Here is a 14,897-nt window from a genome sequence, read left to right as displayed (position 1 = left end):
TAAGCTATTTCCGAGTTGTGCCTAGTTACCACTGTTTCAAAACGAGTCTTTTAACCTTTCAAAATGAGTTTTTCTTGCACGTTCATTGTTTTGCCAATAAAAATCACTTGACTTCGAGGGGCGCAAAGTTTTCAACTGGTGTATCAGTGGGGAACGAATGTCCGCAAAAACTTGCCACACGGCCTGTATGGAATCCCTTGACACATTAGAGCCAAGAATGGCCAATTCTAAGGGGAAAAAAACGAATGTTTACAGTTTTGGAGATCCTCGAGAACAAGAACCTTCAGTTGTTATTTTGTGCGAATAGTCATTCATTTTTGACAGGGCAATGCAGATTTATTTATTTATGATATCATTAGAATGGTCAATTCTAGGGAAAAAAGGCAAATGTTTACAGTTTCACAGATCCTCGAGAACAAGAACCTTGTTATTTTTTTTCACGGTAATACAGAGCTTAATCAGGCTTCGAGCTATCTCTCATATCATTTTCAAACTGGAAATAATGCAACGATATTTTTTTGTAATTTCATAAAATACAGCTTGGAGTTCTTTTACCTTAAAACACTTCACAAATTGATTTCTCAATAACAAAAACAATAAAAACCAGTCTCATTTTCGCGTGATATATTATACACAAGTGACATCGACAACATTTGTTTGACAACAAATTCCATACCTAGGGGGTGGACCATAGCATATTAATGCTCGATATAGTTAAAGACTGGACAAATCCTCCCAAAAAAATTGAGCAGACATTTCCGATTATGATAACACATAGCGAGATTATAATAAAAACATAGCGAGCATAGCGGTTGGCAAGGGAAAAGAATATCAAGCATGTATGAATATCATTTCCTGTAGGGCTTAAAGGAGGAAGGAAAACGCGAGGAGCTGAAATTGATGTACCCACCCCTCCTCCCCCCTCCCAAATCAATTACATAATCCTAGGTTTTAGTCTCTCAGTGTTTTAAATTTTCGCGCGCAGGTGAAAACCAATCAGAGACGCTATACGGATTAAATTAGTTTCCAGATTGCTACGACAAAAATGCACCACAAGTTATACAGTATGTTTTGGTAGTGAGGGAAATGGGGGAGAGAGAAGCTGACAAATAGTTATTGTTCTAAAAAGAATTAGAGAAGAGGATCGGTAAGGTAAGACGGAAAATGAAAATTTAAATGGTCGACACCAAACTAATACCACAGCTATGTCAGGATCGGCGAACAAATAACATATAAACACTCCTCTAACCTTTCAGCTTGGTTCTATCAACGCTTGAAGGAGGATCCGGGGGCGCCTCTCTTGGCCTGGCCCCTTGATCGCTGTTTGAAGTTATTTGAAAGGTTGTGCACCAGGACTCGTTTTGAAACGGATATAATGTAAGGCGAACTCGTTAATGGCTTATCCCAGACAAAAGACACCACACATGCAGGACGCGGTAGAATAATTTACTTAAATAATCATCGATTATTCCATCATTCAGACAGGACAAATCCTCCCAAAAAACTTGGGCAGACACTTAAAGTTAATTCTGAGCCACTTGAAGTAGATAAAGGTTACCTGACGCCCGTAGCAAATTTGTAAAAGCTGACTTTGCGAGTGGTAGCCTATGGAGTTTTTCGGGTCGTCTGTATGTTTCTACTTGAGTGTGGAGTTACGTTATTGGACGAAAAAATTCACTAATTCATTAATTATAATCCATTGATTAATAAATTAATTATCGAAAGGTTCGTTAAAAGAATTAATCCCCCATGTAGGTCTGACCTATGGGCAAGACCCTCGAATTATTTTTCAGACATGGACTCAGGTTCTTGCGCAGATAATACCATACGTTTACGTGGGGAATAAATACACGTGGCTATGCTTTGAGTAAAATCTGCGTCACAGGATCTTGTAATCTTGCGGCTGATTGGCTATTTCCAGACCATCCTGAGATTTCCAAAGCCGGGAATAATCTAAAAATAACTTGAGATTTAAGGATTACCTTAGGAATAAGAGATGTTTTCTGCACTCTCAACCGTCTTTTTGTTCGGCCAGGCTTTCTTTTGTTTTGTGCTCGTTTGCCTGTTCATTATTTGGCTGTTTATTCGGTTTTAGGGAGTTTTATTAAGCAAACATCAACGGCAACGGCAACGAGTACAATGGCTGTGTAAGGCCCAGTTCATACGTCGCATTTCTGCCGTGTCGAATTCAATTCAATTAAGTGCGGCAGAAATGCGACTGTGGATTCATACGTCGCACTTGTGTCGCACTTAATTCGGAATTTGTACTGTCGGGTATGTCAGCCAGCGGAAAATGTTTTAAACGGAGGGTATTCAATATGGCGGACGAAAATACTGAGCGACGAAGAACTTTAATTTTGCAAAAAATTGACCGCCAATGGAACGAGAAGGAGAAGGCTGACAACGGAGCAGTATGTGTTGCAATATGCTCAGGTTGCATTGGGTCGAGAATGGCCAAGTTTCTTCTTTTTCTTGAGCGGGAAAACATTTACGCATGCTCAATACATTAACATTATGTATGCATTACATTCGACACGGCAGAAATTCGACGTCTGAATCGGTGTCGCATTTCTGTCGGATAATGCGACAAGACCAGTCGAACGTGCGGCAGATATGCGGCAGCCGATTCAGACGTCGAATTTCTGTCGAATTTAATTCGTTGAATTGAGAAATGCGACGTATGAACCGGGCCTAAGCGTGCATTAAAATTCTTTGTTCATTTCTTTGCCGTTGTTTACAAAAGGTCACAAAACAACAACATGAAATAGCCACAGTCTGCATATTCGAGAGAACGTGACTATACCATGGCCAATTTTGAAATTTATTTTTCGAATTTTGACTCTGTCCTACATATTCTGTTTGGGGTATTTCTGACAGCATAGGCAAACTGAATGAATGTAATTCTCGCGAGTTTCGTTGGTTAAATATTAAGTCGTTGTAATGTAATGTAATTTGTTTACCCACGGAGCACCAAGGAGTTCACAGAACTCGTTCAGAAATTGTCCGTGCATTCAAGGATCGAATTGGAATTTGAGAAATGTTGGTTTTTGAGGAGAGGGGAAAACCGGAGTACCCGGAGAAAAACCTCTCGGAGCTGAGAAGAGAACCAACAACAAACTCAACCCGGCCACATATGACGCCGGGTCCGTGAATTGAACCCGAGACACATTGGTAGGAGGCAAGCGCTCTCACCACTGCGCCATCCCTGCTCCCTCGTTTTTGAATCGATGTTGCCTTTGGCGTTGTTGCCGTTGCTGCTTAAACTACTTTTGCTACTTGGGCAGCGAGCGTCTTCCTGCGCTTTCGACCATCTGTTTGTTCGGTTGCCTAGCTTGTGTTTGGGCGTTTGTTTGCTTTGCACTCGTTTGTCTACTCATTTCTCCGCCGTTCATTCAGTTATTGTTTGTGCAGGGGACATCCGTCTCTTATTTAAACTCCTATTAAAGTTTCGAAATTTATTAAAACATACCGAGTGCCGATGCTCCTTTGCTTGAATTGTAATCAAAATACCAAAGAGGACATTCCCACAGCGTTGGAGGTTTTCCTTCGCTTTGAAACGAAAGGAAACGAAACATAAACAGATCCTCCAAGAAAACATCCACGCAACGCGCGAGTAATATCCGCGGAAGAACTGGGTACAATGTCTAAAAATAACCTGAGAGGGATTACCTTAGTTAGAGGACCCATATGGGGGATCCATTCTCTTACCTTACCACGTTCTCTCGAATATGCAGACTGTGGCTATTTCATGTTGTTGTTTTGCTACCTTTTGTAAACAACGGCAAAGAAATGAACAAAGAATTTTATATAATAATCAAATCAATGCGCGCGCTCTGATTGGTCAATCAGCTATGGTTTATTGTGCCAGGAAATTTCGCGTGTCTTCTGAGTTATTATATAAAAGCACTCGCACTCGAAGAAGCACTCGAAGAATTCGTAAGTCACACGCCTGCGGCTCATGATTTACGAATTCTTCTCGTGTTCTTCCAACATCCCGCGTGGTTTATCAGCCTATAAACCATAAAAACTTGTGGTCTATTGCTTAAATAACGCACACTTACACAGCCATTGTACTCGTTGCCGTTGCCGTTGAAGTTTGCTTAATTAAACTCCCTAAAACCGAATAAACAGCCAAACGAGCACAAACCAAACGAAAGCCCGACCGAACAAAAAAAACGACTGAGAGTGCAGAAAACATCTGTGCTCTGAAACGAAATCAAAACATATAAAATGACGTTCCCGCCATTTCGTCTCAGGTAGTTTCGAGAAAGTCGCTTCCGCTGTCCACGCATCGCGCGAATAGTATTCTCGGAAGAACTGGGTACCATGTCTAAAACTAACTTAAGAGGGATTACCTTCGTTAGAGGACCTATATGGGGGATTCACTCTCTTACCTTGATAATCTCATGAAATACCTCATTCCCTCTGAGACCCGCGCGCAGGGAATCCTGGTAGCTGTATGCAATGTCTCGAAGGTATCGCCCGTGTGTTGAAGACAACTACCATGATTCCTTTCGCGTGCGTCTTATAGAGGTAATGGGTTTTTTTTTTTTTTTTTTTCCTTATTTCAGTGTCACCATAGGAGGATTGGCCAATTGAACAAAGACTTGTTAATGAAAAATCCCAACTGGTAAAAGACTGTTTACAAAGGCTATTTACAAAGAGTGGACAAATTGAATTTTGAACCACTAAAAACAAATCACTGATCGGTTTTTGAAAACCTCGCGAAAGTTTCGTCTGTGGATTATGTTGGGCGATGGTCATGGCGAAACTAGAGACTGGTAAATAGTAAATGGTTGCCGGCTAAATGGGCCAGTTTCAATATATCAAGAATTATAACTGGGCGGAGAAGCTTGAGGATGTATATATATAAACAAAATCAAAGTGCTGCTGGAGGACTTAACAAATAGCTATTTTGTTCTATTTCCCACCAGATGATGCGGCCTGCATGAACTTTGCAAATGGTGCGGGTCAATTCAGATAGTGTCTGTGGACAAATATGATGCATTTTTACCTTTAGGAGATCTTGAAGTATTGAATTCCTCAGGTCTGGCGCCTGCCCTGTTGCCCATTTCATTGCCTATTTCAACGCGAGAGACTATTGAACTTAGTTGCTGTGCAGGATCTTCTTCCACGGCTTCTTTCCCAAGTTCATTAGAGCTCGCTGACGGCGGTGTTTGTGTTGATGGTCCTTGTGGGGGTTGATATTCAAACTTCTGTCCTTTCTTGTTTGGATCAAAGTAATGCAGCAGTGCTTCTTCGTGAATCGCTTTGTGCTTTTTGTTCCAAGAAAAGACGAAGCTTTTCCTTCCATCAATAAACTCCTCACTAAACTGAGACCGAGCAATTTTTCTCTTGGCCCAGCGCGAGATGACAGACTGTTCTTCCTCGGCTTCGTTCTTGTAGTTGTCACCTCTTCCAATAACAACGATCACATTCTCATCTTAATCAAATAAAAGATAAAATATTTAAAATCCCATTTCAACAGAAAGAACATGAACAAAACAACTTTTCCCCATGAGTTAAACTACTACAAAGCTCTTAATAATCAAGCACTTGACTCTATAAAGGATTTTTAACACGTAAAGACTAACACAACTTATCGCCTGCGCTCCCAAGACCATAACCTCCTCGCTGTTCCCAGAACCAAACACATGACATTTGGTGATCACGCCTTTGCATACTCTGGGCCTTTTCTCTGAAACAAACTTTCTCGTGAAATAAGACTAAGTCCAACCCTGACTGTCTTAAAATCAAAACTACTTTTTTTAAAATTAGGGTATAGCATGCCATAGTCTTATAATATGTTTTTTAAATTGTATTATTTTTATATACATTTTTCCTATATTTTTGCTGTAATCTTACATTGTAAAGCGCTTTAGAATATTTTATAATAATTTTATTATTATTCACTATGGAATAACAAAGACCGTCCTTAAATTCGCTCTATTGTTCTGCATGTCATTTTCAGCCCCGACAGCAAGTGAAATTTCCATTTTTAGCCTACATTCTATCTAGACCGCGGTCTAAAGAGCTCAGAAGAGAGAAAATCTAACATAAAATATTGAATTATGGTCCCTTGGTCTGTAAACCCCAGCCCCTACCCCCATCCCCCCAAAGAAGAAAAATTCACAGAGTATTTTACAGTAAAATTTGTTAGGCGTCGACGGTGAACAATTAAAATATTCATGCAAGTTTGAATTTAAAACAGTCATTGCATTCTTGGAAATGTGGCAGATGTTTGCTGCTAGATCGGTTGTTTGTATGACTAAACCAAGTCATAAAAGCCACAAATGTATCAAAAGCAGGAATATGTTGTTCTTGTCAATCTAATTACAAAAATACGCAATGAATCACTTCCTGTACGCCGGAACACGGTGAACAGTTTATATTTTGTTTGTAGTCAACCTCTGGACAGTATAATATTTTTAAAGTGTAAGACCTTTACATATAGGTTTCTTACAAATTTTGCTTCCATTGATTTTATAGCTACAATGTCATGCAAACCCTGGTACCTAGACCATCGAGTTTTAGTAGTATTATCGTTCTAATGTCTAACATTACCTGTCGCTTGTAGTAAAGCTCTGTAAACCTTGGCGTATCCATGTTCCAAGTTATCATTGTTGATGAGTAGAACAGATTCGTGCGCATGGACAACAAATATTGCAAAATCCATCTTCGTTGCAGGAATTGTTTTCGTACTCAACTCGGACATTTCAGATAGAGTGAAGCTGCGTTTCTCTACTTCGAATTCGAAGCCAATTCTCACTTTCGTTGCATTCAACAAATCCTCGACGATGCTTAACTGGTAAACATTATCGCAATTAAAAAGATAAAACTTGCGCGGCTCCGCCATCGTTTGACTTTCGTTTGGTCAAAGTACAATGTTCTTATATCCTTCTTGGCAACCTTGGTTTGCTTGACTAGTACAGTCGAAGCAGTTTCTTTCACGAATTTCAAAACGGAATTCATTTATTCCCAGAAAAAGCTTCGTAAACATCTGTGCATTGATCGCAACAATTCCGAGAAAACCGATCAAGCATGAAACATTACACAACCATGGTAGCTCGACCCCAGGCTCTCTCTCCTTTGCCCCTTTGTCGTTGAGGAGAGTGTCTCTCCCTGCAACGATAAGTACGATGGCTTGAAAGGGACACACTTTTCTCTCTCTGTTTTTTTTTTTTTTTTTTTTTTACTTGCGACTTAGCTGCTACTTTCTCGCGACTTAGCTGCGACTTTCTTGCGACTTTCCTGCTACTTTCTTGCGACTTTCTTGCGACTTGCTACTTCCTTTTGACTTTCCTGCTACTTTCTTGCGACTTTCTTGCTGCTTTCTTGCGACTTAGCTGCTACTTTCTTTCGACTTAACTGCTACTTTCTTGCGACTTAGCTGCAACTTTCTCGCTACTTTCTTGCAACCTGGCTGCCTGGCTACCTAGCTGGGCCACGTGAGACGACAGGCCAGGTTGCATTGCCGAGAAACAACATGGATTCTCCAGAAGAACAGTTACCGGAGGTTGACCAGGTATTTTGACACTTTTTCCTGTCTTTCGTACAAATTAGACAATTTAATAAAGTTTAATAAAATTATTTAATAAAACAATTTAATAAAATTAATTAATAATTTTATTTAATGAAACTTAATAAAATTTAATAAAAACTTACCACCTGTTTCCTAGACGCATTTCCGCTGAGTTTGTCATTCCTATCTGTATATCCGTAGTTGTGTTCTTACGAAATGTAAACTCTTGTACGAGTTAGGTATATATACAAGGGCTTCGTGTTGTATTGTTGAACTCCCTGACGAAGTGTGCGTTAGTCACACGAAGCGCGCAGGAGAAATAAAGAAGTTATACAACTACAGTTCGCAGAGTGCTGCTCACTAGTTAAGTTTCTATTAAATAATTTTATCAATAATTTTTATTAAATAATTTTATCAAATAATTTTATTAAATAATTCAATGAAATTTTATTAAATTTTATTAAATTTTATTAAATCGTCGCGCATTACTGCATTGTTGCTTATTGCAGGAAAGTAAGGTGGAAGCACTGCCAGCGACGTAGAGCACACCGTAATGAAAGTGAAAACGGCCAAAAACTTCATAGCTGTACTGTAAAGCCAAGGCAAAACAGACTAACGATTAAGCTATCGAGTCCACGTTGTTTTCAAATAAAACAACCTAGCCTGCCGACGCACGCGGCCTAGCGAAGTAGCCAGGCGGCTAAGCGGCAAGGAAGAAAGTCGCAGCCAAGTCGTAAGAAAGTAGCGAGAAAGTAGCAGCTAAGTCGCAAGAAAGTAGCGAGAAAGTAGCAGCTAAGTCGCAAGAAAGTAGCAGGAAAGTCGTAGCTAAGTCACAAGAAAGTAGCAGCTAAGTCTCAAGAAAGCAGCAAGTCGCAGCTAAGTCGCAAGAAAGCAGCAAGAAAGTCGCAGCTAAGTCGCAAGAAAGTAACAAGTCGCAGCTAAGTCGCAACAAAGTCGCAGCTAAGTCGCAAGTGAGAAACAAAAGAGAGAGAAAAGTGTATGTCTCTTTAAAGCCACCGTAGATAAGGGAGGCAAATGGATGTTGCGAAATCTAGCCTGTGTTAGTAGGCGGTTTTTACATGACATCGCGACAGCCGGCCATATTGGTGTCCCAAAACATTGAAACGGCAGCCATTTTAGTGTCCCAAACCAATCCTGCGGGAGTTGAATTCTCATATTAAACACTTTCTTTTATTTCAATAAATTGGATGACTGCTAGCCATGTGGGTGAAAATGTTCTGTAGGAGTGCAAAGAGTGCAGACTAAGCAGAGGAATGCAGAGGAAGATAAAGGGGGGTTGTTTGTTTGACGAACGGCAATTAGCAGCCAGCTGCGTCGAGAAATGATAAGGAAAAACAACAACTTTAATAATTACGATATGCTAGGAGTGCCTGATAGCCGAAATAAGGCCAATCGAATTTTAACCCGACTCTGATCTGAAGCTCGCGAGTTTGGGGGATGAATACGTTATTTCTTTTGCTTTATTTCCACAAGCCTCGGCGCCGAGCTAGAATTTCAATATATCAAAATTATTCTTTTCATCAAAAAGTTTAACTGTTAGTGGGGAAGTGTCAGGAATTTTTTTTAGAGGAACCTGATAACTGAGCAATTATCAAATGGCTGTTACGGCTGAGATGGAAAAATTACCAGTTTGAGTTTGCTGTAACTAATATTGCTTAAAACATTTCAATAAATTTCGCTACGTCGCAATAAATTCAAATTTATCGCGATAAGAAAGAGTGTCAAAAAGGTCTACATCTTCCTCCCGCAGTTCATATATGTTCTACCTATTCCCTTGAATGAAGAGCTAATGAATTAATTACCACAGCAAGCTGCTCCAGTAACAATTTGTGGGTGTGATTATCTCCCACGAGATTTTCCGTAGCCTTCCCCTAGAACATGAAGCTTTCAATTTTCATTCATTGATTTGCCGCGTAAAATGCGTTTTCATTGGTCGACTATGGTGTGTGTCAGTGAAATTGCCATCATGTGTTTCTGTACTTCGATATTAACTCTGAACTGGGGAAATACAAACATAATTGTTGGGTAGAGATGAGCCACTGCGACTTAACCTGCAGAACAGGCCGATTAGCGGGCAGCGAGCAAAAGGCCATACGAAAGAAACGCGATACACGAACGCGGAGCTCCGCGCTCGTGTATCACGCTTCGCGGTCTGCTCCGCTAATCCGTCTGTTCAGCAGGCTAACTTAGACTTTTTTGACCCATAAACCCGACCGCTTTATCAGCTGGTCCGAAGCTGAAAACCGATGGCGAATAATTAATTTTTTGGACTACTTTAAAGCCGTGGGCTTTATTAGCCAACAGCACAATGATCCTGTACCAAGAGAGCGTGAAGAATAAGATAGGCCCAAACTATGGGTAAGTCCCTCTCGAGTTATTTTTAGACATAATCTCAGTTTCTTCCGCGGATAATTCCACGCCCGTTGCATGGATGTTTTCGTGGTTAGTGAACCTTAGGGTTAGGCTGTGCTTTGAGCAAAATCCGCGTTACAGGATCATCTGATCTTGTGGCTTGTTGGCTATTTCCAGACGCTCCTGAGATTTCCAAACCCGGGAGTAATCTAAAAATAACTTGAGATCTAAGGTTTACCTTAGTAATAAGTCTTATATTGGGGATTTATTTCCTTATCCTAAATCCTCCCTTGCTAGTACTTATAAGGCTCCAATATTTAGCCTACCATAAAGTTTCGAAAGTAACTGAACGACCTAAGAAAATAATGTTAAAACTAAACGGATGTTAGCAAATACCGAAGTATAGCGACCATTCGAAAGAAACATCTACCGAAGGCAGCGATCTCAAATGTAATAATTAAATTGCTTTTTTTGAAAAATAACAGTGAGGAAAAATAGATACAACGAACAGCAAATCGATTTTTCTGTCTTGATGTTAATTCGTTTCAATATGTCCTCTCCTATTAGTCTCTTAATTACTGCTTCTTTATTCTAGACAAAATTAGTTAAGTTTATTATATATTTTGTGCCAGAAACACGTGTAAATTCCCATTTGACGCAAAAATAGAACAATGAACCGAATCGTATACAGTACACGTTCTCACTCACCCTAAATTAGCTACAAACCGAAAATGCGATAGGAAAGCTATTTTCACAAACTAATTCCTTTAACGCTACCAGCGAAGGTTTTACTTACAACTTAAGAGAATGAACCCACTGTAAATTTAGCGCTCAAAAGACTGAGGACAGAATATTTGAAATAAACGTCTTTTTTTTTTCTTTTTTTTTTTTTTCTATCGTGGTGCTTATTGCATTTAACTAAGGATTTCGCTTTTAACAAAGATTTAATACCTCATTTCGCGATTTTGAGGCGCATATTTCACGACGCTTAAATTCCGCGATTTTGCGAAAATTTTGTATTTTAAATCACTGTAACACACAATTCATTTCCTTGGCTTACCTAAACAGTTCCTTGAATTTAGTAAACCGACTTTATCAAAGGTACAATATCGTCAAAATTAACAAAAACGCAACGGCGGGACTATATGTTAACCGTAACATAATGTGAGTCACTTAATTTTCGCGCCATGTTATGTTCGTGACACTCACTGTTCGCGTCACATTAATTTCGCGACTTTTTTTACGTCGCGAAATACGCGAAAATTTCATATTTTATGGTAAAACAGATCCAAGCCACAACTTGAACAACAGTTGCAATTCTAACAATGCCTTGATTTACATTTAAAGTCCCCGTTTGTTTACAGCAGAACGCACTCGATTCAATGGTCCAAGATTTACTACTAGTCGTATGTTTTCTCTATCGTCAGATTAACAAATAGATTCCATGATGCCGTGCGTCTGTTCAGTAATAGATCACAGATGACGTCAAAATGTGGTAAGAACAAAAGAGTGGCACACGAGGCGATAGCCGAGTGTGTCACTGATGTTCTTACCACATTTTGACGTCTTCTGTGATCTATTACTGAACAGACGCACCGCAACATGGAATCTATTTGTTTTATGTAATAACGAAGCAAACTACTACAGATAGAGCTTATTTCTTATTTCAAAATCTTTCAACATAACTCGAAAACCGCCCTTTGCCCACTTTGGCGAACACGACAAAAGCCATTTGACGTAATCTGTTGTCTATACAAATTGAAGTGATCTCATTGGTTGCTATGCGTAGCAAAGAATTGTAATTGGTCCAGGAAAATCACGCCACTGTCAAACTTGATTCGAGCGTCGCTTCTCGGGCAATGAAAACTTACAGCAAAAGCAGAGTTGAACTGCGAAATCCACAAATCTTAAAGAAAATGCTGGATAAGTCAAGTCAGGTTTTGTCATCAGAGCAGCCCTGTGAGCCGAAAAGCTTGGATGTTGCCTCGAATATTGCAGGAGTTGAAAAACTGCGCTCGGAAAACTTGCGGTTGCGGTCAACCTGGAGGCCATTCGATTCGAGTTTTGAATGAAAGGGGCGTTAGTGATGGTGGAAATTTGTGTCCTCTGTGGTTTTTGATTCTCAAATCAGTTTGAAATAGTGTCGGAGACAGCTTTTAGCTACGATACAGTTGGCCGTGAGCTGTAGTGAGCTATACTTTGCTCGCTGTTGCGCTCTGAAACGGACTGGAACATTCGCATCGGAAAGCAAGGTTATGTCTTTATTTTAACTGATTTTAAGAAGTGATTTTGATGTTTTATCCAGACAATCACTTTGTCAACAATTATTTTGAGACCGAGAAAAGTTCAGTGTTTTAAATAAATTAATCTCGTAAACATTTTGTTTATTGGGTTTGTTAAATTCGAGATAAAGCAATGGTTCTCGGCTTACCAAGACTAACTTTGTGTTTGGTTTAATCTCGCTCGACTGCCGACTGAGACTGCTCGAGTATTTTTTCTGAGTCATTTTCTAAAAAAGAAGCGGCTTTATCTTTCTCCTTCCCGCTAGACTATGCTTCTCGTTCCTGTTCAATGCCTCGACAAGACATTTTTGTACTTCATCTTTTGCCCAGTCATGTAAAACATTATCTAAATTCTCAAAACTTTCCGCCATTTCAAAACACAGAGGGAAAAACTTTGAAATGATGACGTCGATCGTGCGTCTGTCCTCTAATAGATCATAGGCGAGAACCAATCAAAATGCGAGAATTAGTTGGGTTATTATATAAAGTGATGTAGAGTTCCCCTGAAAGTGTCGAACGATATTCATTTTTCAAACTTTCAACGATGTACTGAGGTATTTGCCAATTTCCATACCTAAACTGAACATCACTTTCTTGGAAAGATACCAGTCCTTCACGGATACGAGTTTTTAACAGGAGAGTTTCGTTGTCAGCGATCTGTATTCCTTCGTACCTTGACCTCGAGACTTCAATAAACTTTGGATCAACGGACCATCGAAGTGTGCCATCGATGCCTTGCATGATTGTGACTCCGGTTATGGGCGTGTCATGATACTTTTGAAACAGATTTTGATTAATGTGATCCGGGACCGTAAATGCGGCTGGTATAGTTGAAGATCTTCTAACTGATAAGATATTTTTTCCAAAACGAAGTAAACTTCTCAACAAGACAGGTTCTCCCTCATGATTTATAGCAGGAGAATGGTATGGCTCAATTGTTGTTGTGGCTTGCGGACCTGGTTTCTTCTTACTTTTTGAATTCCACCCATGTCCTGGTTCCCAGTCTGAACGATTTCTTTGAAAAGGATTACTTTGTGATTGACCTAAATAAATGAAAAACGATTCAACTGCTGAGAACTTGAGGGATAGAAAAGCAGATCCTCGACGATGCTTAGCTGGTAAACGTTATTGCAGTTAAAAAGATGAAACTTGCGCGGCTGTGCCATCGTGTCGTTTAGTCAAAGTACAATCTTTTTATGTCTTTCTTGGCAGCTCTGTTTTGCTTGGAAAGGTTGAAGCAGTTTCTTTCACGAATTTCAAAATGAAGGTCCTTTACTCCTAGAAAAGAGCTTCGCAAACATCTGCCCATTGTGTGCAATAATAGGGAATTTACGCGATGGCGTCATTTGACTACAACTACCAGAATCCTTCACTTTTTTTGTTTCTTATGCTAATAGGGCAATTGTTATTTTAAAACCCACTGGGAATTCAAAATTTAAATAATAATGAAAAAACGAGAGGAATTCTGGTAGTTGTAGTCAAATGACGACAACGTGAAAATCTGCTATTCCGAGAAAGCCTTTCAACCACAGCCATCGTAGCTGGATCTCAGTCTCTCTCTCCTTTGCCTCCCTGATAGTCTCTCTCTTCAACGTATCAACGACAAGGGAGGGAAAGGAGAGAGCCTGAAATCGCCGTTGCGAAGGCGGTTTCCGAACCGGGAACGCTATGAACGGGTAGTTCGTTTCATTTTCACTTGATATCGCGGCAGCCATATATCGGTGTCCCAAAACAATAAAACGGCGAGCTCTCATATATTATCTACTTTCTTTTTTTCCAATAAATTTGCCAGGCTGCTGGCCACGTGAGTGAAAACGTTCTATAGGTGTCCAAAGAGTGCACACTAAGCAGAGGAATGCGGGGAAAGAGAGCTAGAAAAGAGAGTTGTCTGTTTGACGGACTACAAACCTTGGTCTGCATGCTACGCCGAGAAATGGTAAAGAAAAACAACAACTTGCATAATTAGGAGGGCCAGATAGCTGATAATAGAGCAATCGAACAAGTTCGAGGGATGAATAAGTTATTTCTTTTGCCTTGTTTCTCGAAGCCCGGGAGCCATGATAGAATTTTTAATACATAGAAATTGGCCTGTTCGGCAGAAGTTTAGCTGATAACCGAGAAGTGCTATGATTTATTAACTGATAACCTGTTCTCTCTCGAAGTGTCGTATGCATAGCTGAAAATTATCAAATGACTGTTAGCTGACTGCACGAGTTTCCTGTAAGTGTTTCTCTCAAATTGGCCGCTATTTGCTTGTTTTATAGACTATAAGGCCCAGTTCAGACGCCGAACTTTTCATGAGCCAAACCTAATAAGATGAATTAAGTACATGAAAAGTTCGGCGTCTGAACCAATTAAGAACGGCTATTTGAATTTGGAACGGCTCAACCGTTCTTCCCGCCTAGCTCGGCTGGGAATTTCGGCTTTGGAACGACTTTGATTCAGACGTCGAACTTGTCATGTACCGAACCTACTGGCATAAATTATTTTAACTTGTTATATGGCAAGGTAGTCTTGAGGTAAATCCGAGGATTTCGCCATACGGACCGTTTCCAAGGAAACAGTCATGAGCTGTGTATTTTTTTGTTTTGTTTTGTTTTCGAAAGCTGGCAAATTCAAATTTGTAACTAAAACTAGGAAAAGAAAACGTGTAAATACTCTCATTCTTCGCAAAGAAACTACCTAAAAGACTGATTTTTAAAAAACTTACAACATGGACG

At 39.9% G+C, this 14,897-nt stretch overlaps 2 protein-coding genes across 2 annotated transcripts in view; both read right to left on the bottom strand.

The window, feature by feature from the left end:
• LOC145493298 (uncharacterized) overlaps positions 1-14,897 on the bottom strand; it is an 86,789-nt gene that overhangs the window by 7,671 nt on the left and 64,221 nt on the right. The window lies entirely within an intron of this gene.
• On the bottom strand, positions 1,550-7,044 carry LOC145493363 (uncharacterized). The gene is made up of 2 exons (XM_081472826.1): positions 6,565-7,044; positions 1,550-5,443 (listed from the first exon to the last, which is right to left on the bottom strand). Exons 1-2 carry the CDS (start codon positions 6,854-6,856, stop codon positions 4,977-4,979), a joined length of 759 nt encoding a protein of 252 aa, XP_081328952.1. The 5' UTR covers positions 6,857-7,044; the 3' UTR covers positions 1,550-4,976.

Source organism: Orbicella franksi, chromosome 7, assembly GCF_964199315.1.
Source record: "Orbicella franksi chromosome 7, jaOrbFran1.1, whole genome shotgun sequence".
In the NCBI taxonomy this organism is placed as follows: Eukaryota; Metazoa; Cnidaria; class Anthozoa; order Scleractinia; family Merulinidae; genus Orbicella; species Orbicella franksi.
Note: the sequence above shows the minus strand (reverse complement) of the source record. Positions and strands in the feature narration are given on the sequence as shown.

Excerpts from the sequence above, each read along its gene's own strand:
- LOC145493363 (XM_081472826.1), bottom strand. The coding sequence starts at position 6,856 with ATGGCGGAGCCGCGCAAGTTTTATCTTTTTAATTGCGATAATGTTTAC. Across the intron at positions 5,444-6,564 it reads AGCTTTACTACAAGCGACAG|ATGAGAATGTGATCGTTGTT; the intron begins GTAATGTTAGAC and ends TATTTGATTAAG.